This window comes from Eutrigla gurnardus, assembly GCF_963514095.1.
Source record: "Eutrigla gurnardus genome assembly, chromosome: 24".
NCBI lineage: Eukaryota > Metazoa > Chordata > Actinopteri > Perciformes > Triglidae > Eutrigla > Eutrigla gurnardus.
Window position 1 is genome coordinate 5363077 of NC_139935.1, and position 25155 is coordinate 5388231.

General features: G+C 50.2%; 1 protein-coding gene and 1 long non-coding RNA gene across 10 annotated transcripts in view; one reads left to right on the forward strand and one right to left on the reverse strand.

Annotated features, from left to right (window-relative positions):
* The first annotated feature begins 64 nt into the window (after window positions 1–64).
* On the forward strand, window positions 65–2897 carry LOC311009741. The gene is made up of 5 exons (XR_014596686.1): window positions 65–1271; window positions 1351–1598; window positions 1683–1789; window positions 1919–2037; window positions 2253–2897. It is a non-coding gene; the product is annotated as an uncharacterized lncRNA (long non-coding RNA).
* A 2436-nt stretch (window positions 2898–5333) lies between these two features.
* unc80 (unc-80 homolog (C. elegans)) overlaps window positions 5334–25155 on the reverse strand; it is a 28803-nt gene continuing 8981 nt past the window's right edge. The window contains exons 16-65 of one of the 9 annotated variants that reach the window (XM_084004059.1): window positions 24793–24843; window positions 24196–24344; window positions 23413–23576; window positions 22855–22953; window positions 22396–22604; window positions 22020–22064; window positions 21301–21407; window positions 21056–21209; window positions 19978–20150; window positions 19684–19896; window positions 19465–19600; window positions 19021–19332; window positions 18708–18917; window positions 18503–18600; window positions 18201–18404; window positions 17882–18128; window positions 17580–17761; window positions 17339–17470; window positions 15875–16061; window positions 15605–15736; window positions 15383–15526; window positions 15125–15225; window positions 14946–15032; window positions 14670–14853; window positions 14457–14551; window positions 14261–14350; window positions 14055–14156; window positions 13784–13964; window positions 13426–13691; window positions 13158–13292; window positions 12925–13063; window positions 12716–12812; window positions 12455–12625; window positions 12276–12368; window positions 11980–12198; window positions 11682–11882; window positions 10596–10719; window positions 10398–10523; window positions 10185–10308; window positions 9854–10060; window positions 9599–9783; window positions 9348–9513; window positions 9075–9254; window positions 8837–8984; window positions 8006–8062; window positions 6992–7073; window positions 6796–6901; window positions 6368–6388; window positions 5951–6132; window positions 5334–5817 (exon numbers count right to left, since the gene is read on the reverse strand). In XM_084004059.1, coding sequence (XP_083860185.1) covers window positions 5356–5817; window positions 5951–6132; window positions 6368–6388; window positions 6796–6901; window positions 6992–7073; window positions 8006–8062; window positions 8837–8984; window positions 9075–9254; window positions 9348–9513; window positions 9599–9783; window positions 9854–10060; window positions 10185–10308; window positions 10398–10523; window positions 10596–10719; window positions 11682–11882; window positions 11980–12198; window positions 12276–12368; window positions 12455–12625; window positions 12716–12812; window positions 12925–13063; window positions 13158–13292; window positions 13426–13691; window positions 13784–13964; window positions 14055–14156; window positions 14261–14350; window positions 14457–14551; window positions 14670–14853; window positions 14946–15032; window positions 15125–15225; window positions 15383–15526; window positions 15605–15736; window positions 15875–16061; window positions 17339–17470; window positions 17580–17761; window positions 17882–18128; window positions 18201–18404; window positions 18503–18600; window positions 18708–18917; window positions 19021–19332; window positions 19465–19600; window positions 19684–19896; window positions 19978–20150; window positions 21056–21209; window positions 21301–21407; window positions 22020–22064; window positions 22396–22604; window positions 22855–22953; window positions 23413–23576; window positions 24196–24344; window positions 24793–24843 — 7679 coding nt within the window. In that variant the 3' untranslated portion in view covers window positions 5334–5355. Of the gene's footprint in view, window positions 5818–5950; window positions 6133–6367; window positions 6389–6795; window positions 6902–6991; window positions 7074–8005; window positions 8063–8836; window positions 8985–9074; window positions 9255–9347; window positions 9514–9598; window positions 9784–9853; window positions 10061–10184; window positions 10309–10397; window positions 10524–10595; window positions 10720–11651; window positions 11883–11979; window positions 12199–12275; window positions 12369–12454; window positions 12626–12715; window positions 12813–12924; window positions 13064–13157; window positions 13293–13425; window positions 13692–13783; window positions 13965–14054; window positions 14157–14260; window positions 14351–14456; window positions 14552–14669; window positions 14854–14945; window positions 15033–15124; window positions 15226–15382; window positions 15527–15604; window positions 15737–15874; window positions 16062–17338; window positions 17471–17579; window positions 17762–17881; window positions 18129–18200; window positions 18405–18502; window positions 18601–18707; window positions 18948–19020; window positions 19333–19464; window positions 19601–19683; window positions 19897–19977; window positions 20151–21055; window positions 21210–21300; window positions 21408–22019; window positions 22065–22395; window positions 22605–22854; window positions 22954–23412; window positions 23577–24195; window positions 24345–24792; window positions 24844–25155 lie in introns of all 9 variants that reach the window. The other 8 variants (XM_084004064.1, XM_084004061.1, XM_084004062.1 and 5 more) reach the window with 8 other exon arrangements.

The following is a 25155-nucleotide window of genomic DNA, read 5'->3' on the forward strand; positions in this document are numbered from 1 at the left end:
TATATATATATGTATATCTATATATATGTATATGGGTGTGTGTGTCGTAATTTGTGTTTTAAATATAGATGCTTTTATTTTGAAGGCGACTCCGGTATTGGCAGGAAGTGTTCGATCTCGCTGAAACGGTAGCGAAAAAGACGGTGAAACGGTAGAATCGGTTAATGTATGTTGTAAAAACAATGTTAAAGTGATGGTTCGGAGTAAAATGCACCCAAGGTCATTTCCACCATGACCTCCAGCCAAATACCCCTTCGTAAGCATTTGTAGCGATGGTCAGCATTGGTCAAGATAGCCGCTAGTACTAGCGCTATGGTACAGGGGGTATATCTCGTAAATTACCCCACTAATAATGCATGGAATGTTACCAAACTTGTGCAGTAGTACACATAGGGTCTGTACTCACAAAACGAGGCATTTGAAAGTTTGTAAGTACACCAGGAGTTTATTTAAAAGAACACTTGCCTGATAGCTTCTATCCTCGGCTGCTATGCTACCGCAGCGTAGACGCCACTTCCGTGTTTACCCCGCCGATGCCGTGACGCGAGTTTCAGGCGAGAGTATGAAAAAGTTTCGCTGAGTTTTTATAAATGCTTGTATTATCAGGTCAACAAGTGTCAATTTAGTGCTGTTCCGTGGTCAGAGGTCTAATACGATCTATGAACGGACGATTAACGATCGATAAAAGCTGCTTAATAGTCATGATCAATGGTGAGTGAAGCAGCTTCTCAGGTAAGAGGAAGAAAGGGAAAGCGTGAGAACGTGCATATATAATGAACTAGAACACATTAGATATAATAATGGTAATTTGACTGAAATATTTAAGTGAGTGTAATAGTACTCATGCTTTATATTTAGATTAATTTCCATTAAATGGTAGCTAGAACCGCCAACGTAATCAATTCAGTTACGTGAGATGTCAATAAAGTTAACCCAAAAAATTTATGAGATGTGTTTACTTCTATGTGGGTTAACTCAAACGTTCACTTAGCAGGCACTATGCAGTACATACACGGGCCTATCAGGAAAAGGGGCGGAGATAGCTTCAATGAAGGTTGCGCGCACCTGGCAACCAATTAAGCAATCAGGCGCACGCTCGTTGCGATTGGTGGACGCTCCACGTGGTTTGGTTTAAATAGGGTGTGTGTGTTGTCCTTGTTTTTCCGTTCCTGACTCATTTCCGGTTCAGACTGGACCCACGTCGGCCAAATGTTTGCTGCAGACCAGAACCTCGTCCTCTGTTCGGAGCTTCCCGCCGCCAGCAGCTGAAGGTTTGTGGTCGCTGTGTAATATAGTTCTGTTTAAAATGGCGTTTCCTTGATTTAACACAACCTTGTTGTTTGGATGCAGATGGTGGTCGGAGTGCATCGGCCTCGTGCTCGGAGCTGCACGAGGACATCAGCTGAGGATCGTTCATCTGGACTTTAAGTGTCGCCTTTGTTTGCGTGGATTTAATGTTTAATTGAATCAGGATTAGTGAGTTTTATTTTGTAGGGGCTTTGTTTGAAGGAACCACGTGTTTCCTCCATTGTGCTGAGACTGGATGAGCTGCTGCTCGGATGTTTAATCTCCAACACTGAGATGAAACTCATCCAAAGGTGAGACGCTTTGACTAACGTGTATTTTCCACACTATTTAGCCTTATCTTGTTGTGAGGAGATTTGACTGTTTTTATTTTGTAGGAGCTTTGTTTGGTGAAACCACGTGTCTCCGCCGTGCTGAGGAGCCTGGACTTGGATGGTGACCTGCTTTGTGGAGGAGTCGACTCATTCCTCTTCCCACACTGATGGTTTGCTATGACATGTGTTAATGTGTTTGTAGGTCAATTTTGCACATTTACCCCTTTTCCACCGAGGTGTTTTGAGGGCCGGTTCGGAGCCGGGGTCCAATCGTTAACCAGTTCTTCCTGTTTCCACAGACAAAGAGGTTCCAGAGCGGCCCCAAGTCCTTGCTGGGCTGGAACCGGCCCCGGCTTAACGCTCGAGGCAACGGGGGGAAATCCGCCGCTGCGGAGTCTTCCTAACGTTACTGTTCCCGGTAAGTTTCACCTCGTTGCAAACCAACGACACATTTGTGTTTAGTTTACCAAGCTAGTGATTACGTTCGTAACAGCAGCAACTAGTGGCTATGCTTCCTCTAATGTAAGCCGACCGGCTAGCTAGCGTGATATTGCTAACAACAACGTTAGCATGGCACTTTCTGACTGCCGTTGGCTCAACATCTGTGATTAAACCGCTGTTCTGTGTTTGTAGAGCTGTCTGACATCGAACGGAGGTCCAACCTGCAGACGACTAATCACTCGCTGTTCTACACTTTCCAAAATAAAGACTTTTTCTGAAGAGACGTGTTTGCTATGCTTGAAGTTAGCGCTGTGGGGAAACCTCGGACGTAGCTCTCTGGAAACTCAAACCGGTAATTGTGATCCAAGACTCTGCTCTTTCTCCCCATGCCTCTGAGGAGGCTGCATTGACTAGTTCTACCTGGAGGCCAGTTAACTTTAAAGAAGTATTTCATGTGTTATTGTAGAGTTGTCCAGGTTTATAAGGGTGTCTTTGGCCAAAATATCTTCCAGCCACTTTTGAAAATGTGAACTTTGCATGTGTCTAGCACAGCCTTATTTCTGGAAAACCAAGATTGTCTGTCACCCCTGAAAATAGAATGTGGCCTTATCACCATGTTTGGAACTTTATGAGGTTAACACTTAAAAGTGGGTTTATGTACAGCAAACAAGTTTCCTGTATCTGACTGGTTTTTTCTTAATGGGTTAGTGTTCTCACTTAGGTATTTTCAAAGAAACTTGTTTTGTGCCATTCTAGGTTGAGTCCCCTGTATAACACTTAGGTAATATTTAACTGTGTCTGTACTTATACATGGAATTAAAAAAAGGTTTAGCTGTGTCCCGCTGTAGGATCTGAATTTCCCCCCCAAAGTACAGCTGAAAAATGCTACCCTCTTCTGCATAACCCCTTGTATTCTCCTGGTTGGTCCCCCGTAGGCAGGCGGAGAGAATTGCCTGCTTCCGGGGAGTTCTGACACTGGGTCCGGACGTGGTGTGATGGAGTGCTTGTCCGTCTGTGGGATCTGAAGTCATGCCCTGTCCGATGCCTTGTCTGTGGCCCTCTGTCGCCTTGTCTGTGGCCCTCTGTCACCTTGTCTGTGGCCCTTTGTCACTTTTGGGACTTCAATTCTCTCTCTGAGACCTTCGCCCTCTGATACCTGCTGGACTCGAACCCTCCATCTCTCTGTCCGATACCTTGTCCGTGGCCCTCTGAATTGCCGGAACGATACCATCACACCACCAGTGCCTCTCACACTAGTTAGTGTTTGGAACTCCTATTTATCCTCGTCATGTGAGAACGTTGGGCCTTAAAATCCAGAGTGCCGGCCCAGGTTTGAACAGGAGACCTTCTGGTCTCCAGACCGGCACTCATCTCACTGGGCTACATGGTGACATACAATAATGTGTTGGTTTGTTCCCTTTGACATCAAGACTCAGCACAGCACCCCTAAAGGAGTGCAAGAGGAATGACCAAGAGCAGCCGGGACTTGAACCCTGCTGCTCTCGACACCTTGTTGTCGGGTTCGTTGCCTCCGCTCCACCAGCCGACATGTTAGAACTAGTGGGAAACTTCTATTTATCCTCTTCGTTTGGAAATAACCACCTCAAAATTCACTGAGCAGGCTACTCAGACAGCTGGGACTCAAACCTACAACCTTCAGGTCTGCAGCCCTTTGTTCACCCAGCTGAGCTACACAGAGACTCTACATAAAGTTGGTTTGTCCAGTTTGACATCATCGTTACAGTTTTTGGACCGAAAAAAAAAAGGCGAGGTGCTTCAGATTCCGAGATTCTCAGATACTGCAGCTTTATTCCACCTTTGCACACAGAAGACATCGTTTTGACAGACACGTTACATTTAAAGACAACTCGGATTCGACATTGGCCCCCTGGCTTCCAAACACTGATGCATACATCCTTAAACACTTTACGACATCTGGTTTCGTGGGTGTTTGGAGGAATTCCAGCTTGATATGCTTTGCCCCTTGCAAAAATAAAAACAAACATTTCTTCGGTTCACACAGATACAGAGGACGGGACGAGAATATAGCACGCAAACGTTTACGCGCTGCATTTCCTTTGGCCAAACATCACTGCACAAGTACACGGTGGACGCTCTCTATGTACTCTAAACAACTCAGAGCTCAAGAATGGTAAATACAGCACCGATGTGTCGCAGATAAAAGCCACCAATAACCCAACGCTCGCGGCGCGTTGGTGGGAATTATGGCACGTGTTGATCCCGTATTATGTCATATTTAACATTATTCTTCATACTGCTAGAAACTGAGTCACGTTGCCTTCTTTTACATAGCCTACACAAATGTGCGTTCAAATGAAGCGATGTTATTGGCTAGCCAGAACTTGCTCAGAGTGATGCAGCTGTGCCATCTCGTTACAAAAGTGGACAATGAGGCGGCGTGAGGTTTTCAGCAGACACTATAAACTCATGATGACAGATTCTCTGTTAAGGCGTGGGATGAGCGACGAGGTCACGGCTATGAAATAAAAACAAACGACATCCCAGACGCAACAACAAAACATTTCGGGCCGAGATAGCCACATTTTACAGACGATGCTACCGTCTTTGGTAACAAAGCACATATTCGGCCTAGAAGCTAAGCAGCACGGTAGCAACGGCGCTAATGGCATACACAAAAACACATCGCTTTTCTCAGGGAAACAAATACCAATGCTGACATAAAACGCTCAATATACTGTATTCTATATTTACTGTAGATAATCTGCCCCGTTTCGTAACAAGGCCCTTATTTCACCTACACCTTCAGAATGGCTTTTAAGATACTGTCTATACAACTTGGCCAATCCCCTCCTTTAAAACCTTTGCAATACTTTTGTACAAGTTCATAACGTCTCATTTTGCTATTTATATACATCTCTGCAATATAGACATTCAAATCTACAATATTAGAAGCATTCATTTGTTAAGTATCACTCTTTTAGACATTTCTAATCTGGAAAATACAATAAAACTTCCTCCGGCACCATCTCGAATCTACGTTCGACCCTCGGGACGTGTTGCCGTAACGACAGATAGAGCACGACCGTTGTTTTCGTGTTGATGTTCCACATTTACAGATAGAACACAAGGGTGGGGAAATATACACATTTTGGTTCAAACTAAACTTCTTGGCCGAGGAGAGAGCCGTTTAGTTTCAGGCCAATAAAACCCAAATGGAGGCTTTGCTTTTTCACTTTGGGAAATGTGTGCCTCGCCGTTAGCCGGACCCTGCTTGCGCTATGGATAGAAAAATACATTTATCCCGTCACCCGTCTCAAACATGGGACTCGTCCAGGTCCAGGTCGACTGGGGAGAGGAGCGGGGGCGCCCGGCGGGTCGAGGGACGGGACAGCGACGGGGCGAGGAGGGGGTTTTCCGTGCCGTCGTCCTCGCTGAGCTGCGACGGGGTGTCGGCGCGCGGCAGGAGAGCGGTCGTGTCCTCGTCCCCGGGACTTTCTCTGATCCTGGCCGGAGGGGGGAGAGGGGTCGGCGGCAGAGGTGGAGGCGGCGGGGGGCCCGGGGCCGGCGCCGTGCCCAGCACCGGGAGAGGTGGAGGCAGAGGGGAGGAGGTGCGGGACAAAGGGAGAGGGGAGCAGGTTCGGGAGAGGGGTAGCGGGGAGCAGGTTCGGGAGGGGGGATTTGGAGTGCAGGGGCGGGAGATGGAGGGTGGAGGGGAGAGGCTGCTTCGGAGGCCCCACTGCTCCCTCTTTTCCTTGCTGCTTATGACTGGAGGCACCTGCGGAGAAAACACCTGTTCCTGTAATATCGTCTCAAATCTGATGATCTCACATTAAACACCAACAGTTTGGATAACTGGGCAGAGTTTTAGACTATGCAGACTATTCCTCTCCTCTCTCCGCCGGTCCTACCTGTGCGTTAGCGGGGCCGTGCAGGTCGGCCGTCACCGTGGCCGAGGGCGCGTCCGGTGTCGGGGACTTTGAAAGGGCGGGGCTGGCCTTCCTCAAATCAGCTGGAGGATCTGTAGAGCCGGGAGTCAGGGTCTGGCCTTGAGTCTCCGTAAAGGTCACCGACCTCTTCTGGTCTCCCTGCGCTGTGGGCACACATGCGCACGCGCGGTCAAAACACAGGCAGTGTGGTGCCAGCGACTCGCTAAAGCGTCGGCGCCGCCGAAAAAGAGTGGAGGCGGGGATGGAAGAGGAGGGGTAGCCGGGGACTGGGAGGGGGGATGCGAGACAGACATGCAGAGCGTCCTACTGGGTGAGGTTGCAGATAAAGGGGGCGGGCCGTTGCAGGGTGGAGAGGAAGGGTTAAGGGTTGTGTCTCACCTTCGCAGTCCAATAAAGTTTCTTTAGTTTCGAAACAAAAAAGCGTGAGACAGAACAGAGTGATAAAGAGTCAGTCTGGTGACAGGTGGCACAACACACAGCATTGGAACAAAGACAGAGGTTGTGAATGGGGAGGACGGGTCAGACATTGAATATCCTATATCAACGGGACAATTATGACTGCACAGTGTTTATCCGGCTACATTGTGTGCTGATCTGAAGTGTGGCACACGTATGGCTGTTAGTTCGTCAGTGACTCATTCTGTTTACTTTCATCATCACACACACACACACACACACACACACACACACACACACACACACACACACACACACACACACACACACACACACACACACACACACACACACACACACACACACACACACACACACACACGGGTGGAGGCATGTGTGTGTGCTGTTACCCAGGGGTTTGTTCTTGGGCTGGATGCTCCGGCGGGTCGTGGAAAGCCTCGCTCCAGATCGACCGCGAGGTTCGGTCTTCGGAATTGACAGCAAGGGGCGTCGCAGCTGTGCAAGAGAAGCACGTTTATGGAATACAAAAAAACATTTATTAAATCATATTTCGCTCCATATATTTCCTGGTTCCTCCGTACACACCTGTCTGAGGCCTCTCTTTCTTCCTAGCGGAGGCTGGAGCAGAAGGTTCTGCTGGCCCGGCTCGCTCTGCACGCTGGCAACCCTGGTACAATCGATCAGATGGACAAAAGACACAGAAATACATCACGGCGAACGGACCCAAAGGCGCGCTCGCGGACCGCGCGTTCCACCGCGATGACATGTTGCTGCTATTCTACTCATTCGCTCGCTACGTGACACAAGACGGTATGTTACGAGACAACCAACCACAGTGCAGAAAAACAAAAAAACAGCACTGCCATGATCCATACACTGAGAACACAACAAGTAGGTGCTGGAGTAGCAACGTTGGCAAAATAAACTTTTTGCCCTTTAACCCCCCTCCCCTCCACACATTACAAATTTCTCCTCTTTTGAAAGTGCGACGCTGTTCCGTTATTTACTAAACCGACCGTGAAGTAGGTAGATCGGATCCCAACTTCTCAAAGACGACCCAAGTGTCGTACTGTGTTACGGTTGCCACCCCAGTTCCCCCTTGCTCCTACAGATTGGTATCCAGAGTAGGACGCCCAATTTGATCAGCGAGAAGCCTGATAGACACAGTATGACACACCATGGCACCGATGGGACAGAGGCTGCCTCTAGATGGCACGGTAACTCTAAAGACTTCACAGCTACCACAGGACAAACAGGCGGAGCTCCCTGGCCCCACGGCTGAGGGAGGGCCCTCTTAAGTTCTTTTTTTTAGGGGCTCTGGTTAGGACAGCGCAGCAGATGAGCTGGGAAGATGAGGGTCAGTGTGGAGCTCGAGAGGAAGTGGTGGGGGAGGAAGGGGACAGAGACAAGGCACACTGGACCCACACAGAAAGATAAACACAGTGGGGTAGGGGGGGTGACGGGAGGTGTGGCCGAGGCCGTTTGATAGGATGCGGATGAGTGACCGACAGAAGAGGCCGTCCCGAGGCCATGCCCCTCCCGCTGGCGGACAGATGCAACGACGCGGCGACGGGACACACACAGAGAGAGCCACTGTACCTAGAGAGGTTACCCTCCTGCAGAAGGCCCTGGGACTCATCTAGCACATTGGGTTCGCTGTAAAAAGGGGGGGGGCGAAGGGGGAGAATGGGAGTTTAGGGAGTGTAGTCGATATCCGTCGCCACCCGAGTCCCCGAGGACAGCAGGGGGGGATGCTGGGGCTCTGACCACGACGCCTCCGGCAGATTTGAATATTGGTCTGACCAAGACAGTTACTGAGCTACTTCACAATGCTGCTCTGACACTGCTGAACAAAAAACATTATACATTGACAGAGATATACACAGAAAAAATGGCTGTGGTTGTGGGATATGACTCCAGAATGTTGTTCCTACACGTCACGTAAAACGAGCCAAGATTTCAATTTGGACGTCGACGTTTGTTTAAAAGCTGCTCCAAAAACAGAAAGAATCTCATTCGTTGAGGACGACCTCAGCGGGTTGAGCCAAACGGTGAATACAGAAAAACACTTTTTGGATCAAAGACTTTTCATTACATAATGCGTGTATTTTTGCTTCACGCTACATGAGGTTTCGCACCGTGACATTATTTCTGTCTGCGCACCGACTCCAATACAAAGAATGAAGAATGTTTAACCTGACCCTTGTCCAATTGAAACATTGTTTCCTAGAGAAACAAAGTGATCTGGTTTGCCAGTCTGAGACAGCGTGGGGATCTTTCTTTTTATAGTCTGGTGCACCTGTCCTGCACAAGTTTCACAGTGCAGAAAGATGTCTTTGATAGCTCCGTTCGAACTACCATCCTTGCTTTGGATCGCGTCAGTACTCGTGTGTTCTGGTGGGTGTTTGCATGCGTGCTGTTCGACGTTACCTGTGGCTGGGTAGCATGGTGGCGCGGGGGGCCTCGGGCTGTGAGGCTGCCGAGCCGGTGGCGTGGCTGGAGAAACGGCGCTGCGCTATCGTCCGAGGCAAAAAGGCTTCGTGCTCGCTCACCACGCTGGGAATGCTCATGGAGTCGTCTGGACGGAAGAAGGAAGAAAGGCGGTGAGTTCGGTTCCGCTTTCTGCAAACGTCAAACGTGAAAGAAAATGATGAATATATTTCCTGACTCTCTTCGTCGTCCTCGTCGGTGCGGCTGAGTGTGTCTTGGGAGGGCTGGCGCGACGGCTGGCTGTCCTGCTCCCACACTGTGCCGGTGCCGGTGTTGGAGCGCGACATCGTGGCCAAACTGAGGCGATACGCTGATGTGGAGGTGCCCACCGTGCTGATGGACGTCTTGCCCTGGTAAGCTGTGGCGTGGGTCACACATAAACGCACGGGTTTAAATGCAAGTTAACAACATCAAAGAACAACACGTTTTCCCCAACAATGGCGTGTCTGACCCGAGCCGCTGTGCACCGCCTCCTTGAGGATCTTGAGCTCGTTGTTGAACTCGGCAAACAGGGAGCTCTTGCAGAGAGGTCGTGGGATGAATCGTCGCTCCAGCTGGTCGGCGATGTGGTGACGCGCCGTAATCTCCTCCTGGGAGTCGGCGGGCTGCGTCAACAACTAGACGGTTGGAACACAGAGGAGTGAGGATGCCGTGTGCGCTATTTAAAGCTGGTGAACAAATGAGCGGAAAGGAATCGTGTACCTTGCACTGGATGAAGGGTCTCAGCAGGACAAAGATAGGGATGCGGGTCCGGACGATGAAGTCGATGAAGTCCCAGAACGCCAAGCCGCCCACCTTTCTCAGAGCCATCTCTTTCACCTGCAGACTCAGCCGGTACCACTGGTTTCCCAGCGAGCGCTCGAAGCAAACCAACACCACCTTCAGAGCTGCAAAGGAGGGAAGAGGATGAGGAGGGAAGCAATAATGAATACAAATCCTGTCACTTTTCGTTCGTACCCAGATATGCGGCCTGGCTGGTGGACTCTGCTAAACCCTCTCTGCGTAAATCCTTCCCCGTGTCGCCCGGGGTGGAGCAGTGAGCCGGGGAGGCGTCCAGCATGAAGTTCTTGGTGCGGGAGGTGGAGATGATCCGAGGAGGCAGGAGGATGTTGATGACCGTCTGGAGGAGCAGGAAGATCTCCGGCTGCTCCAGATGGGGGCTATCTGCAACGGACATTTATTGATATTTATGCATGTATGCAAGAATGTGATTGTGAATAAAATTGCATCCTATCAATAACCTAAAATGGTATCTTAAAAAAACTCAGAAAACACACGAGGCTTTTACCTTTGCTTCCGGAGCCCACGGTGAGCACAAAGGGAATGAGCAGGTTGAGCAGCATCCCCTCTCGCCTCTCCTGATTGGTGAAAGGGGAGATCACGTGGCTGAGAGGAAAGTCCTCCTTCAAGGCCTGGAAAACGGACCAAAGAAACACAACACAACGTGCAATTAGCGTTACTGATGGACGGATGTCCGATGATACGTTAAACGGACGCCTACCTGGATCTGCAGAGCGACCAGTCGCACTACCGCTGTGCTGAAGGGCAGCGGGGGCGACAGGTAGGGGCTGAGGTGGAGAAGAGGGAGCCCGTCTGCCACGCTGGAGGGACCGACCACGCCCATCACCTGAGGGCACACGCCAATAAATGCCAACGCTCAAAACGGAAACCATTGGTGCGGTCCTGTGCGTTTTCGTACCAGATTGACGCAGACGTTGATCAGCGAGCGAAGGTGCGGGAGGAAGGAGATGATTGGCTGTCGCTGCAGGGTCAGGCAGATCCCCTCGATCAGGCTGCTGGCCGCCTCCCACTCCACCTGTCTCCTGGAGAATACCCACCCATACAACACCACCCCGTATCCCAAATAAAAGCACATTTTTATGAATTTAAAAATAGACTTGAGCGCAAACGCCACATTCCTGTCACGTGTGGGATTAATCTTTTTTAAATGACTTGAATGCGGCGTCGATATTAAATGTAAAGCGGAGGAGAAAACCTCGCTTACCTCTCTTAACATTCCCCGTCACCTTTGTGACTGTGGCAAAGGCAATACTGACAACGAATAATGCAAAGCTCACAAACACAGCCAGCGACACAGCGCAGCGACAGATCCTGGTGTGAAGCACACACGTGTGAGCAGTGCTTCCTCTGAGCCTGCAGTGCTCGGTCGTATGTCGTGGAAGAGGACTTTGACCAGTTTGACCCACTGGAGCTGGATGTAATGCAACATTTGAGCATTTGGAATAGAGTAGCGAGTAGTCTATTGTCCCTCTTTCTTTCTATACTCTGTTACAAGCAGCCATGGATCTGTTTCACATCTTACTTCTGCGCTTATTTCTATTGCATCTTACTGAAATGTCATTAAATTCATTAATTCCAATGTGTTCTTCTTTGCAATTTGAGCTGCGTTCGTGTCACGTGTGCGATATGTGCTATAAACAAAATATACGGGTATCATCTGCAGTAATGTTTAGTGACACGAGACTGGACACTGGCTTAGAGCAACACTGCCGGCGGTTCGCTTTGAGGTCACGCTTCCTTACGCGCCCACGTGTGCGTTTCACTCGTCTCGCACACGCGTCCGCCACAAGTACCCGCACGAAAACACGCCACAGCAGCACTTACAGTACAGCACCCACCAAGGCAGCGCTACAGTGCCAAGAAGCCGTCTATCTACTGGACACACCACGGCACCGGCACAGCACGTCACACTCACGGGGAGACAGAGAAAGAAGAGGGATTGTATTCAACAGACCTGGTGCATAATGCCTGTGGGCGAGCGCACCTGAGCGTAGGCATCTTGTGGATCTTGTTGAACATGCGGTCCAGCCTCTTGAGGATGAGGATGAGGGCGGGACGGACGGCCTCGGACGACCAGTCGGTGATGGGCAGCATCTCCGTGATGTAGCGCCGCAGCCCTCGGCTCTCCATGGTCAGCGTGTCGTAGGGGGCCAGCTTCAGCAGGGCGTGGGCGATCTCCGCCAGCCTGTGGAAAAGGCACACCGGCGTCACTACAACATCTCCGTATCATAGTGCTAATGGCGTCAGAATTCAAATACCGCCAGCGGGGGAAATCCCGTCACCTCATGTGGGACTTGATGTCCAGCAGCTCCAGGGCCGTGACCCGCGGCTCGCCGGCGACGTTCTGCAGGATTTTGAGTCGCGGCCCGCAGTGTTTGTAGAACTCGGTGCAGATATTTAACAGGGACTCGCGGGGCCGGCGGAACTCCTCCCTGGCGATGCGCTCGTCCAGCTCCTCCCTCGGCATGCCCTGGCCCTCCTCCAACAGGTGGAGGTTGTCCCTGGGCGTACAAACAGGATCTTGGTCTCAGCGAGTGCACTCATCGTCTCCTACGACTGATCGTGTTACAGAACTGACCTGGTGTTGACCCCTCCTGACATGGCGTGGTTAGCTGTAGTGCCTCCTTTATGGCCCTGATCGCAGCGGGACATCTGGGGGGCTGTCATGGGCCTGTGGAGGAGGAGGAGGTATGGATAAAGATATGAGAATCGCAACTAAAAGGACACTGCATCAGCCTGCTGGAATTGTGTTCAGACCTTGTGAGGGTCTCTGAGCTGTAGAGGAGCGCCTGCAGGGATGTGGCCAGAGCAGCGATGGCTGCAATCTCGTCCCTGGCGGCCGAGGCCGACTCCATCGTGACCGTGTTGTTCTTCAGCTTCTGGAGGTGGCAGGGGACCAGGGCCTCCAGCACCATCAGCATCTGGAGACTGGAGATATATACACGCACAGACCGTTTGCATGACAGAAAACAATTACGGCGGAGAAGATGGAGACGCCTCTTTGATATGTTTCCATACCTCCTGAAGGATTCAGGCGCGTAGGCGACCACGGTGACGCACAGCTTGATGGCCTCGCTGACGGAAAAGGCGAGGTCCTCGTTTCCGTAACAAAAATCTGCGACAAACAAAGGATTTTCAGACAGGGCGCTGACAGCGGGAGCTTTCCATAAATGACTATGGTTTTATTTCAAATACATAACGCAATCCATGCGTGACAATAACTTTACCTAGAGAGCGTAGAGGTTTCTCTGCCTTAACCAGCTCCAGAGCATCCAGGGCGTCCGGGGTCTCGCCCTCCAGGGAGACCAGCAAGTCAAAGAGACACTGAGCTGACACTCCTTTAGACAGGCCGGTACTGGTGCTGGTCTGGGACGGGAGATCAAGACATAGAAACAAGTTTCAGGCATTCGGGAATAGAAAAACCAAAGGTGCGCGTGTGTCAAGAACGCAAATAACTCACTGTGAATTCCAGCAACGGAGCCACGCTGGCAAACAGCTGCAGGGTGAAGGGTTTGCGGTGGAGGATGTAGAACTGCCGGCAGCAGAACTCGATGCCCTGCCTCAGCAGAGGGTCGCTCTCGTAGTCGGCGTAGACCTGTCGTAACAATACAGAGGCTTTCTTAGGAGGCTATGTGATCGCCGATGTATAGCATCTGACGGGGTGCAGTTGGAAATGGGAACTAAATTATTACAGTTGCTGAAAAATATTGAAATAGTTGCATTCGTACCTGCAGCATGGTTGGCAGGATCCACTGGTAACCGCTCAGGGAGAAGAGGTGGTTGAAGTGAACGGCGGTGTTGATGGCGGTGGCCGTGTATTGCCTGAGGAGGGCGCTGTCCTCCGGGTGCAGGAGCAGAGCCCCGTTGAAGACGTTGAGGAACAGCATCATCTCGTCGCCCCACGGGTACTCGCTGGGCATGCCCAGGAACATCTCCTCCAGCAGTTTGATCCACAGCACCTTGTGGAGGGTGTCCAATCCAAACAGCTCCTTACCTGGGAGAGGGGGGGAGATGGTGGCATAAAAACATATAAACCAGAACCGTGTTCGATCCGGTGTCTAACTGAGGATTGGGAGTTGGTCGCACCTTGCGGCTCATTGACCAGTGAGAACTCGGCGTCGATGGCGGTTCGTGGGAAGGATGGCAGGCGGAGGAGGTCTTCCTGCAGCAGAGAGACGTGGGACTGCTTGTGCACAGCTGGCATGTGTTGTGTGAGGGAGATGAGGAAGAGGACGCGCCCAACTTCCTCTAGTTTACGGGAAAACACCTACAAGAAGAAGGAAAAAGAACGTTTTTTTTACCGTGTTTCCACCTAATTTCATGGAGACCAAAGTGTCACATTTGAAATAGCTCATACCTGTTTCTGTATAAGCTCCTGTCCTTTCTCAGGCAGCATGTGGACCAGGTTTAGCTGGGGAGAGACCGATCTCCGGAAGGGGTAGATGTCTCTCACGTACGTCTGGAGGAGGTCGACAGTAACATTGTATTGCAGAGTAGACGGAAAACGTTTTGCAATATATCTTCTGTCCGCTAGCTATGCTGGGATCACGCTCATCTACTCACCTTGCTATAATGGATGAGGTTCCACCGTTTGTCCATGAGGAAGTAGTGAGCCGATCTGGCCTCGGGAATGTTGAAGAATTCCAGGCACTCCTGGTTTGCGGGGGCAAAAATATTGTGAATAACAGACTATTTTACATTGTTGTACTTTTACTTCACAAAAGGATCAGAGTACCTCCTCCACCACGAGTTCCCTTACCTTGAGCAAGGCTTCAAACTGAGTGTCTTCGTGGACGGGAAGCTGTGTTGGGATGTCGCACTCGTTCTGCCCGTGGACCACCAAGGTTTTGGTTCCTGCATTCAAAATGTGCATAAAATAAATATTGAACTATAATTGAAATATCATTCAAGTCATCCTGCTTGCATTTCACTTCATGTTCTTTAGGTCTGCAGTCGGTATCGGTGAGGTCACCTGGCATGGATGCAGTGACCAGCAGCTTGACCTCACACTGCTCCTTCTTCATGGTCTGCTTCAGGTCCTTGAAGAAGAGCCCCTCGACGTAGCCGACCACCTCCCACAGGAAGGTCAGCGTTGCCGAGATGGCGTCCATCCCCCACTCGCACGGAGTCCGCACAAAATACATGATCAGTCCCACCTAGGAGAGGGCGAGTCCAATGAGACGGTTAACAGAGAGTTAACAAAATACGGTCCGTTAAAAAGCAAACGAGTAAAGTAGTATCTGTTCACCAGGTAGTTGAAGAGGATATGAGAAGTCTGGGCTGGCAGGTCTCCGATGTTAAGCAGGAGCTTCCTCAGCATGTACATCAGCTCGTCCTGACAACATAAATGACACGCGTCACGTTTCCCGTATTTAAGCTACCGACCTACTTAATTATTAGGTTTTTCTTCCTCAGATGTTCACCCACCTGTCGGTTGCTCACTGTTAGTTTTTCCAGGAAGTGGCGGAGAACCAGGGCTGGATCTTCGATCAGGCAGTTCCACAGGATTTGTTGGGCAACGGCGCTCACTGAAGACACATTGAAGGAAATATTTACAAGTCCAAACACACAATGTGACCAAATGCAAATCTCCAAACTCATGGAGGACACGATGCAGAAACATCTCTCCACACGTGTAGATTTAACTGTTATTTCAACGCTGAATATAAAGACGATGACTCCCACCGGCCACGCCGTCCTCCCGGACCTCCCCGTCCTCCATGAGGTGCACGATCGGTAGGACTGCGGCACAGATGCATGCCGGGAACACCGCTTGGGGCGGCTGCAACATGTGGTGAGTCGGAGTGTGTTCTGTCGTGTTCTCTTCATCTGGCAAAACGAGAAGAGGAAAAACATATCAGTGGCCGTGAAGGAAGATCGGCTACACTTTTCCTTTAGTTTTCCTACCTTCGGCGCTGGCCAACGAGCGGACGGACCACACGGAGCCCCGGCGGAAAGAGTAGTTTCTGTGGGAGTTGCTGGAGGCGCAGGATGGGCTGACAGACAGACGGCGTGACGCCAGGTTCACCGCTTCTTCTGCTGGCGGGATCAACGACCGGCAAAGATAGGGGAAAAACAACAAGCCGTCAGGGCGCGGAGACGTCGGCCACTTACCCGTTCCCGTCCAAATGTTTATATTTCCACACAATGTGCACTCGTGATGCTCGGTAGCCCCACCTTCTTCTTCCAGCTCCGGTGGGGGGCTGCACGTGGGCTCGTAGCAGGCCTCCTGAGCCACGGGGATGGCCGTGATGATGCTGGCCTCGCGGCCCAGACGCCGCTTCTCCTCCTCCTGCTGCAGGTTCTTCAGGATGTGCTCGGCTCGCTGGTGGGAGCGCGACACCGCCCGCGCCGAGAAGGATTTCTGGAAAGGGGGTGGGGTGGGAGGTGGGCACGGAGGGTGGCGTCGGATCAAACGGCACAGAGGCAGAGCGGTGGGCGCGGACGTACAAAAGGTTCAGAATGAGTGCACGAATTAAATAGGAAAAGTGACAGTTTAAATCTTTCAGGAACGTGTGCGCACAGCTATTCTAGGCTCACGGTAACATCTGAGGCGCATGTTGTCATGTAAAATGATTGGACAACACATCAATAGAGTAACTCTCCTCCAGCACATTGATCTCATGCTCTAATGGGATCCCGAGCATCGTGGGGAACGCTGTTCAATGGGAAAGACTCCAATCGTGGCAGAATTGTGACACGTAGACATGGATTCAGACTGGAATTTGGAGAATTTACTGTATCTTGTGTACAGTAAATGCCTCACAGCATTCGCACGAGTGCTCATACACATACATGTCCAAATAGGCTCGACGCATGATATGGAAAAAACATACACGGCAAAGTCATTCTCATCCAATGACCATGCATCAACGGCACGACACACACAAAATGTCTGAATGTCCGATGCATGCTGTTATTTTTCTTTTCTTTTTTCTCTTTTTCTTACGATCGGAGCGAGTGCTCGGACGCTTTTTTTTGGAGTGTGGGTGCGTATCGCTGATCAAGATGCAACGATCTGAAATGACCCATGAAACTGCCCCAGCTTCTCATCCAGGATGAAAACCTACAGCTCCCAATGGGCTTAAAAAAAAAAAACACTCAATGGAGAAGATTTTCCCTCCTGTCGTTAATGATCTGAGGTAACAAGATGCATCAGCACAAACATCCGGACAGAAATACCAACTTACTGACTGAATTAATGTGGAGTACTAAAAACAAAGACAGTCGATAGGTAAATTATAGAACAGGTGCTCGCAGGTCGTCATCAAAATCTATTCAACATATTTGGATAATCATGCTTTTAACAAAAAAAGAGACAGGAAAGTGAAAAGGGGAACACCAAGAAATCTGTTTTTTTTTTACTAAAAATCTATTGCATGTATTTTTCTTTCGTTATCAGATTTCTTGGTGCAGTGGTTCACATTACACTTGCATAGCAGTAACAAATGTATTAAAGCAGTCTAAAGTGCATCAGATCTATTTTGGTACGTCGTCTCGGTGTGAATATAACATTACTATTACATTGTTTTTCTTCAGGTAAGGGGATTTAAAGGGTCAGGGTTACCAGTGTTTGTCAAGTTATGGTGGCAAATAATAACGCATGTTAGGCAACCCGCTTGAACGCGGGCTCGGACTTACAGACTGGTCTTCATTGATGGGGTCCTGGACGCTGCCTGTGTTCTGGGGCACCCATGGGGGGTCAAATATGGGGACACAGGGCATGCCCAGTATCGGAGACGGCAGAGTGAAGTTGATACTGGGTGGAGGGATCTGAAACAAAAGATGAATATAGTACAAAATGGCTCAAAGAGAGATATTTGACATCAAATATTTGGCCCTATAATAGAAAACACAACATTCCCTCATCATGACACTGCACCTTAAAGATCTGCTGGGCTCCTTCCTCCATGCGAGGCCACACCTGGTAGCGGAAACGCCACAGCGTGTAAAACTTCAGGACGGAGTTGATGCGCTGGCAGGCCTCCTGGTGCTGGAACTCCGCCATCATCATTTCGGTCACCGCGTCGGGGACCTTCACCGCGCACAGCAGGAACATGGCAGCTGGAGGGGGATTCAGAGAGTAAAGTCATCCCGAGCTCATAAAATTAAGTACTGTGTGCTTTCGTTATCTGATAATCATGACCCCCTGAAAGGCACAGCAACCCACAGAGGCAGACTCACCTGCAGCGGCTGCCATGTGTTCGTCCACGCTGAGCAGGAGCTCCCAGGCTGCGGGCTGGATGTCTCCGTACATGTCGTCGGTCAAGATGGGAGCTGCCTTGATCAGCAGCGACAGGGGAGCCGGGGACAGGCTCATCACCTGGTTGCGGATGTACTTGAGCATGCCGGTATCCTTCTTCCCTTCTGTGTTGGAGTCGGTGGGTCTTCTCTTCATGGACGGGGTCCTCAGGCAAGACTTGTCCGAACACTGAAGGCGCAGACGCTTTCGTAAAACCGCCAGAGTTTAAACACGGGATAGATCTAAGTTTGTGAAACCCACCTCTTTACTCTTCTTGGCACGTGCGCCGATGTTGCCGGAGGAGGCGCTGTCCTCTCTCAGGCTGTCCACCGTCTCGCCGTACACGAGCTTGATGGCGCGGACCAGACGGGCGCAGGAGCGGCTGTGGTGCTGGTAGCAGCGTGGGTGGCAGAAATCTACGTGGGTGCAGATGAAACTCTGCTGATTGCAGAGCAGGATCATAATCTGTGCCGAGAGAGAGGAGGGGAGAGGGAAGGAGTCAGTGTGTAGGAAGTAAGACGCAGACACCGCATGCACACGTACGCATATAAAAGGAGCCGTACGTGGAGCCAGGACATGTTGCGGTGGTAGTTGTCCTCTGCTCCTCCTGAGCCCTGGCCCTCGGGCTCGATGCTGGGTTCACTGGTGCTGAAGGGACTGCCTGCAGGAAACAAACAGATTTAATCTTTAATATTTGAAACCGAGGGAAATATGTTTCATAAAACATTTGGCATTTAGTTAATACTAAGCTCCAGAATAATGGCTTACCTATGTCCGTCACGGTGTCCCTGCTCTGCGTTTGTGACAGCAGCCCTTCCTCGTTCTCCGACTCCGAGTCCTGTCGGGACATCTTCGTGCTCTTGAGGCTCCCGGCCCGGCGTACGGAGGACAGCGAGCCGCCTTTCTTTACCCGGAAACTGCGAGCCCCTTTGATCTGAAGCAGCCGGGAGCCTCCGATGCGAATCTTACGGATGGGCGCTGGAGGAGATGGAAGTGGGGCGAGATTATCTAAATGACTTTTAATGATAAGCAGACAGACAAACAGACCTAATGGCCCAGTCTGTACGACACCAGATCTCACCTTGGACCTCCTGGGGCTTCTTCTCATCACAGGTGGTGTCAGACTTCAGCGTGTGGCTGCTGCTGTTGAGCGAATCGTGTCCGTCCTCGTCGTCGAGGATGCCCGCGAAGCTGATCTTCCTCTCGTAGCGCTGGCGGCCCAGATCCGGGTCCAGGCGCAGGCGGCAGCTGTCCAGATCCACGAGTGGCTCGGTGCGTGGGCGTGGTAAGCAGGGGAAGGTCTCGCGCAGGAAAGTGGTGATTTCCAACAACAGCTGGCAGGCGGCCATCTTCAGAGCAAAGGGGCAGCCGCATTTCGTGGGATTCACTGTGTCTTAAAAAGATAAAGATAGAAGCCGACACCACAATATGTTTAGTACAATGTTTAAAGAATATTTAACTGGAATTCTGTCAAAGATACAATCAAAGCTGTGCTGTTGAGGCATTTAACACCCTTCTGACTCACTGTCATCCAAATAGTCCTCTTCCTCGTCTTCTTTTCTCATTCTCCGCTTGGTCTCCTCGTCAAAAATGTAACCCAGGATGTTTGCCGGGCTCTCGCTGTCAGAGTGACAGAGTTCACTGAGCCTCGTGCCGATCGCCTGAGTGGATAAAACACACAAAGAAACGCGTTCTTACACATGATATAGCCTTCTTATGAATAATATGGTATCTTTAAACTCACGTCTCCCCACTGGCAAAAATGTTTGGCGGCGTTCCACTGGAGTTTTTGGTTTCTTTTGTTGCCCACAATCGGTGACCGACCCCTGGACAGGCCTCTCTTGGTGATGTTCACGTGGTGGCCCTTCATCCACTCCGGCCAGTTGCCGCGGTTGCAGCGGTGGACAAATCGGGCGCATTCGAGGAAGAGGGAGGCGCGGGCCACGACCGGCGCTTCCTGAGAGAACCGGAGCGTAGACGGAGGGTTGAGACGACGGCGATTACAAAACGTGACAAACGTGTGTTCCTAAAAACGTACCAGGTCCAGAGCGGCGGCGAGGATGGAGGCGTCGGGTATGGTCCCTGGCTCGCAGCAGTTCAGCAGGAACTGGAAGCGTTTCATGCCTTGTCGAATGGCGCCCAAATTCACCACGTTCTTGTTCTTCATGGCCTCCTGACTGGCCGCGAGACGCTCTTGAAAACCGTGGGGTCCTGAAGGAGAGCACGGACAAAGAACAGGAGAGAAGGGGAAAATAGAGCATAACAGAACAAGTTTTTTAAACCAGATCATGATGACGATACGATCATCGATTGTAAAGACTGCACTGAATGTTTGATAGATATATAGACATTGCGTGAAGCAACATCACCATCCAGGACATTTAACAAAAAAGCACTGAAGAGCCACCCACAAATGAAGCCGAGGGAGAGATGGAACACACAGCCATGTGCAGTGGTTACACTTGGATTTGAATTTTGTCATAGAGACGCACACAAAAAAAACAACATGTCGCCCGTGATGGGACAGAATAAATCACATCGCAGTGACAAGTGTAACCAAAGCCGTCGAGAGGAAAGCTGCATGTTCTGTTTTTAATCACTCAGGCATTGGAAAATACCACCAGACGTCACCACAGAAGAGACGGCGAGAGCGCCGACGGCGTCATGCTCGACATAGCAGCAGAGAGAGATACGCTCCACAGTAGAAAGATGGTTTCATAGAGACGGGTGGATCCCACACACCGACTTTCCTCTCTTTCCACCGATTGGTGGAAGAAAGAGGAGGGGGTTCATCGTTGGACGTGCACAGTTGGAAAGAAGGGGAGTTGGTAACAGTTATGCCAATCGGTCTTAAAGAAACAACGTGTACTTTTACACACTGGACACTGATGGGTTGAAAGGAAAACATTGAGTGCGGCAGGCAGCTATCTGGCCGAGCTGACGTTGAGAATGGCGGACGGAAAAGACTGGCAGGAGAGGACAGACCACCACTTGCGAGGCGAGACAAGACACGACACCACAAGGACAGACAAGAGTGACAGGAAGAGAAATAGACAAAAGGGACGATGGGGGCGGTGGGTGGGCAAGGGGGTCACCCCGAGGTGGGGGAGGTCTACCATCTTTCTCTTCTGTGTGGTGAAGCTTGGATGGATTCCTCCTGCCAGACCTCCATTTACCGAGCCGCTTGAAGAAATTCTCCTCCTCGTCCCTGGCGTACTCCGGCCCCACCGCGCCCCCTTCCGACAGCTTCACCGCACTGGTGAACTTCACCTAAGACACATCGACAACATACGTTTTATTCTGTCATTTCATCTTTCAAAACAAAACGCTTCCAGTCTGAATAAAAGTGGCCCTCCCTCACCTTTGAACTCTGACGTATGAAGGAGAGTCGATCCACCGAGCTGATGTCCAGCAGGTCCTCGACACCGTCCGTCAGTCCGGAAAGAGAGGAGCGCTTCAGCCAGTTTCCTTTGAGACACCGAAACACAACGTTTTTACATGAACAACCACCACGGCGGAACACAGGAACTGTCTTAACGTATTGAACACACTGGGTCGTGAAGGACAAGTACACATGCACACACAGGGCTGGAGAGAGAAACAAAAGTGCAGCGCATTCCCTCGTCGTTATTGCACATTAAAGTCAGGATATTTACACACACGGAATTATAAAAAAACATTAAAAAAACTACCTTTTTGTTGCTTTTTATAAAGACAATTCAAACAGAAGACCGTGGTCGAGTGGTATTTGCAAATACACGTTTCAGAAGAGACAGCAGTACCAACAGAAGCCATAACAGATACACAGATAAGGTTGTAACGTCTTTTTTAGGCTGAGTATTTCACTCAAAAAGATGACTGCTGCAAAACCTATGCATATGGTAATGCAGATACTTTAGGGAAAACGTTTCAGGAATGCAAAGTGGAAAATAAAGTGAGATTCTGAAAAGTCTGCATCCTCAAATCCCCCCTGATACCATTTGCAAATACGATCCGACCCCAGGCCTGTGACACCGGACACATTGGGAGAGATGACCAACACGAACACAAACGGATAAGATGGTTTCCACAGCCACATACGTAAGACAGAGAGAGTGAGTGGAAGGCGAACTGTCCCACGGCATGCTAAGGCACAGAAAAGGAACACAAAACAGACATGAAGTGACTTGGCCTCGACCAGGCAGGCAGTGTTCCAATGTTGGGACATACAAAACACATCATGTTAAGAGTGAATTTTAAGGTGACACCAGGGACAGCAAATGCAATGAAGTGTGGACATGGAAAAACAGATTATTACCAGATCTGATGAAAAAAAAACAATGATTTTGAAGATGCCTAAACACATAGTTTTTAAAAAGTTTATCCAGGTTTTGCATCATGAAATTTGGTTGAATTGACCTCATTCAGAACCACTAAAACACCTGCTCTTCAAAATCAAAAGAGTAACTCTTCGTACCTATCGGCAGCTTCAGTTTCTTGCGGAGTGAAATGCGACGCGATCTGGAGCGGGAGCGCCGGTCAGTGGTGGTGCCGGAGTGGGCGGTGGTGCACTCCGAGGTGTCTTGCTCCGATTGGCTGCTGGTGTCGCTGGCGGCACTCTGCGACTTAAACATCTTCCTCCAGAAGTCCTTCCTGCCCAGCAGAGCGCCCGGGATCTGTTCTTCGCTGAAGGCACAGAGAGGGAGGGAAGGAAGGTCGGATTTGAAGGTTTACAAAAAAAACTTTCGCTTACACGCATTTTTATATCTTTTAGTGCCAATTTAATATTTGGCACAGTGACCTTTTTTGTTTTTTTAAAAGGGGGGAGGGAGCAACAGGAAGAGTTTTATTTTTTTTCCCTATTTTGAGCAGAGAAATGGCAGCTGGGCTCGACATAGATGGTGCTATATGGAAATGCTGTGAGGTGGACACTCACTGTTCGGGTGTCTGGGGGGGTCTACTGGAGATGTAGCTGCGACACTCATCTGCAGCACTGGACACCTGACCCTTCTCCCCGGACACACCTGCCTCTGACCTGGGCACGCGCACACAAACACACACAAACACACACACACACACCACAACACACAGACAGAGCGCTCAGGCTACCTGATGCACACGCAGCACGAACTCTCCTGATGCACGAAACGCTGCCCCATGTGGTTCTCCCATGAAAGTGCTGCCCCTACGCTACCAGCTGCACCGTTTTGACATAATCGAATCAGTCACTCAAGCAGGAAAAACAGATGCGGACAGGACAGAAAAAAAATGAATATAAATTAAAAACGGCCAGCAGTGATGAGAAGCGTAGCTCTGATTTGTCAGAAAAGGAAAAAGTAAGACCTTACGCAACTACTCTGATATTTTTTTTTACCACTTTATAAGGGAAGGGGTGTTCAAAGTCTATGTTCAAGGACACTTTCAAGGCGAAGACATTTTAGGGAGATTTAACTGGAAAACATGAGACCGTTTCTGGCTACTGATTTGCCAGTACCTCCTGGGTCCGGGCTGTTTGGTCTCTTCCTTCTCCTCGGGTTTCTTGGTGGTCGCCACCTTCTCGGCGCTGTCCAGGAGGGCGCTCAGTGCCACCCTGCGGAACACGTTTCCGTGGGCCTCTTTGATGAACTGCACCAGCTGGCGGATGTCACAGTACAGACCCTGGTAGGAGGAGGGGGGCAAACAGGTGAGAGAGCGAGGGATTACCCTGTTTGCACAAGCGTACGGGCATATATTAGGATGATGCATGCGCGCGTTTGTCAAGACAACAGCTCCAGCTTGTGAGTGGGTGGCGTCTGATCCCGTGCCATGATAAAGCCTGCCTTCAAAATGTGTCATCTCCCGCCAACGCACTCATGCCAGCCTCAAGGCTTTCAAGGCACCAAGGGTGGCCGCGGTACCTCTGTGCTCTGACGATGCATGGATTAAGATAAATATGAAGACTTTTCACCCACTTATGAAGGACTTACCAACTAAAGATTACACTTCAAATCAAATAAACACTCTAAAAGACTGACAATAGCTCAAGTTAATATCTATATATTCACACAGTGAGATTAAGCACCCATCGTGTCCAATTCATCACATATGACAAGACATTAACATAAGCGATTATAGGTCTTTAGGCTCGGTACAAAATGAGCCGTTAATAATGAAACGGCAACATCCTGGCGAGTCTCGTGGGAGTGCATCTGATATGTGAGGCGCAGACTGAACGGAGGGGAAAGGCTGATACAGAAAATGAGGGGCAGATGGCGAGGCGATGTCACACGCCACTCACCAGGTTCTCGGGACTGTGCAGCTCGTGTGTGGTCGAGGCGCAGCGCGTGATGAGAGACTTGAACATGCAGCCCACCACCACCGCCTCCATGTTCTGGGCCACGGACTTGTTGTCGCCCGTGGTGAAGTTGTTTCCGAACCCCGCCTTGTCTGGAAGCGAGAGGGGAGGCGAGGAGAGACCACTGATCACGCGGGGGGTGGTTAAGTCACCGGGGAGAGAACATCAATGACAGGTCGAGTATAAAACAGTACGACAGGGTGGGAAGGGGGGGCAAACGAAAAGGGTCCGTAAAGCATATGGGGGAGAAGCAAACTGAAAAGGATTCTGGGTAGGGGATACATGCAAGTGACTAAGGCCTGCTATAAAAACATAGAGCATGGGGCTTATTCTCTTGGTCCAGTTAATCAACTCATTGTCTATGCAAAATATGTAAATATGTAATCACACAAGCCCAAACTTTGTTGCAGGCGAGGTTTTGTCACTTTCGGAGAGAGTGAGGGGTGCAGCGATGAATGCGGTGCCTAGGGAAAGGGTCTGATCGGATGGGCATATTCATCGTGTTGCTACTGTTATTGATTATTGATCATGTGTATCTACCGATGTTTCTTTTTTTCGCCCTCCTGGACCTCTCACCTGCACTGCCGTACTCTGCAAGAGAAAAGAGGCGGGGCACAAGTTGATTGACATCAGGCCAGAACAGACACGTAGGCGGCGTCGGGAGAGGACGCGGCACCCCACCTCTGGGAGGAGGCGAACTCGAGACGCACACTCACACACAGACACGCGCTCCAAAAAAAACTCCACAGGGTACACTTTGAGAATTAAAACACTCATCGGTTCAGTAACTTGCCAACTGCGTAGTATTTTGAATGGCATGATTGTGCTGATTGTATTTGTGTATAAAACACATGTGCAATGTGTCTCAATGCTCAGCAATAAAGCCACCGATTGAGCAGAGAT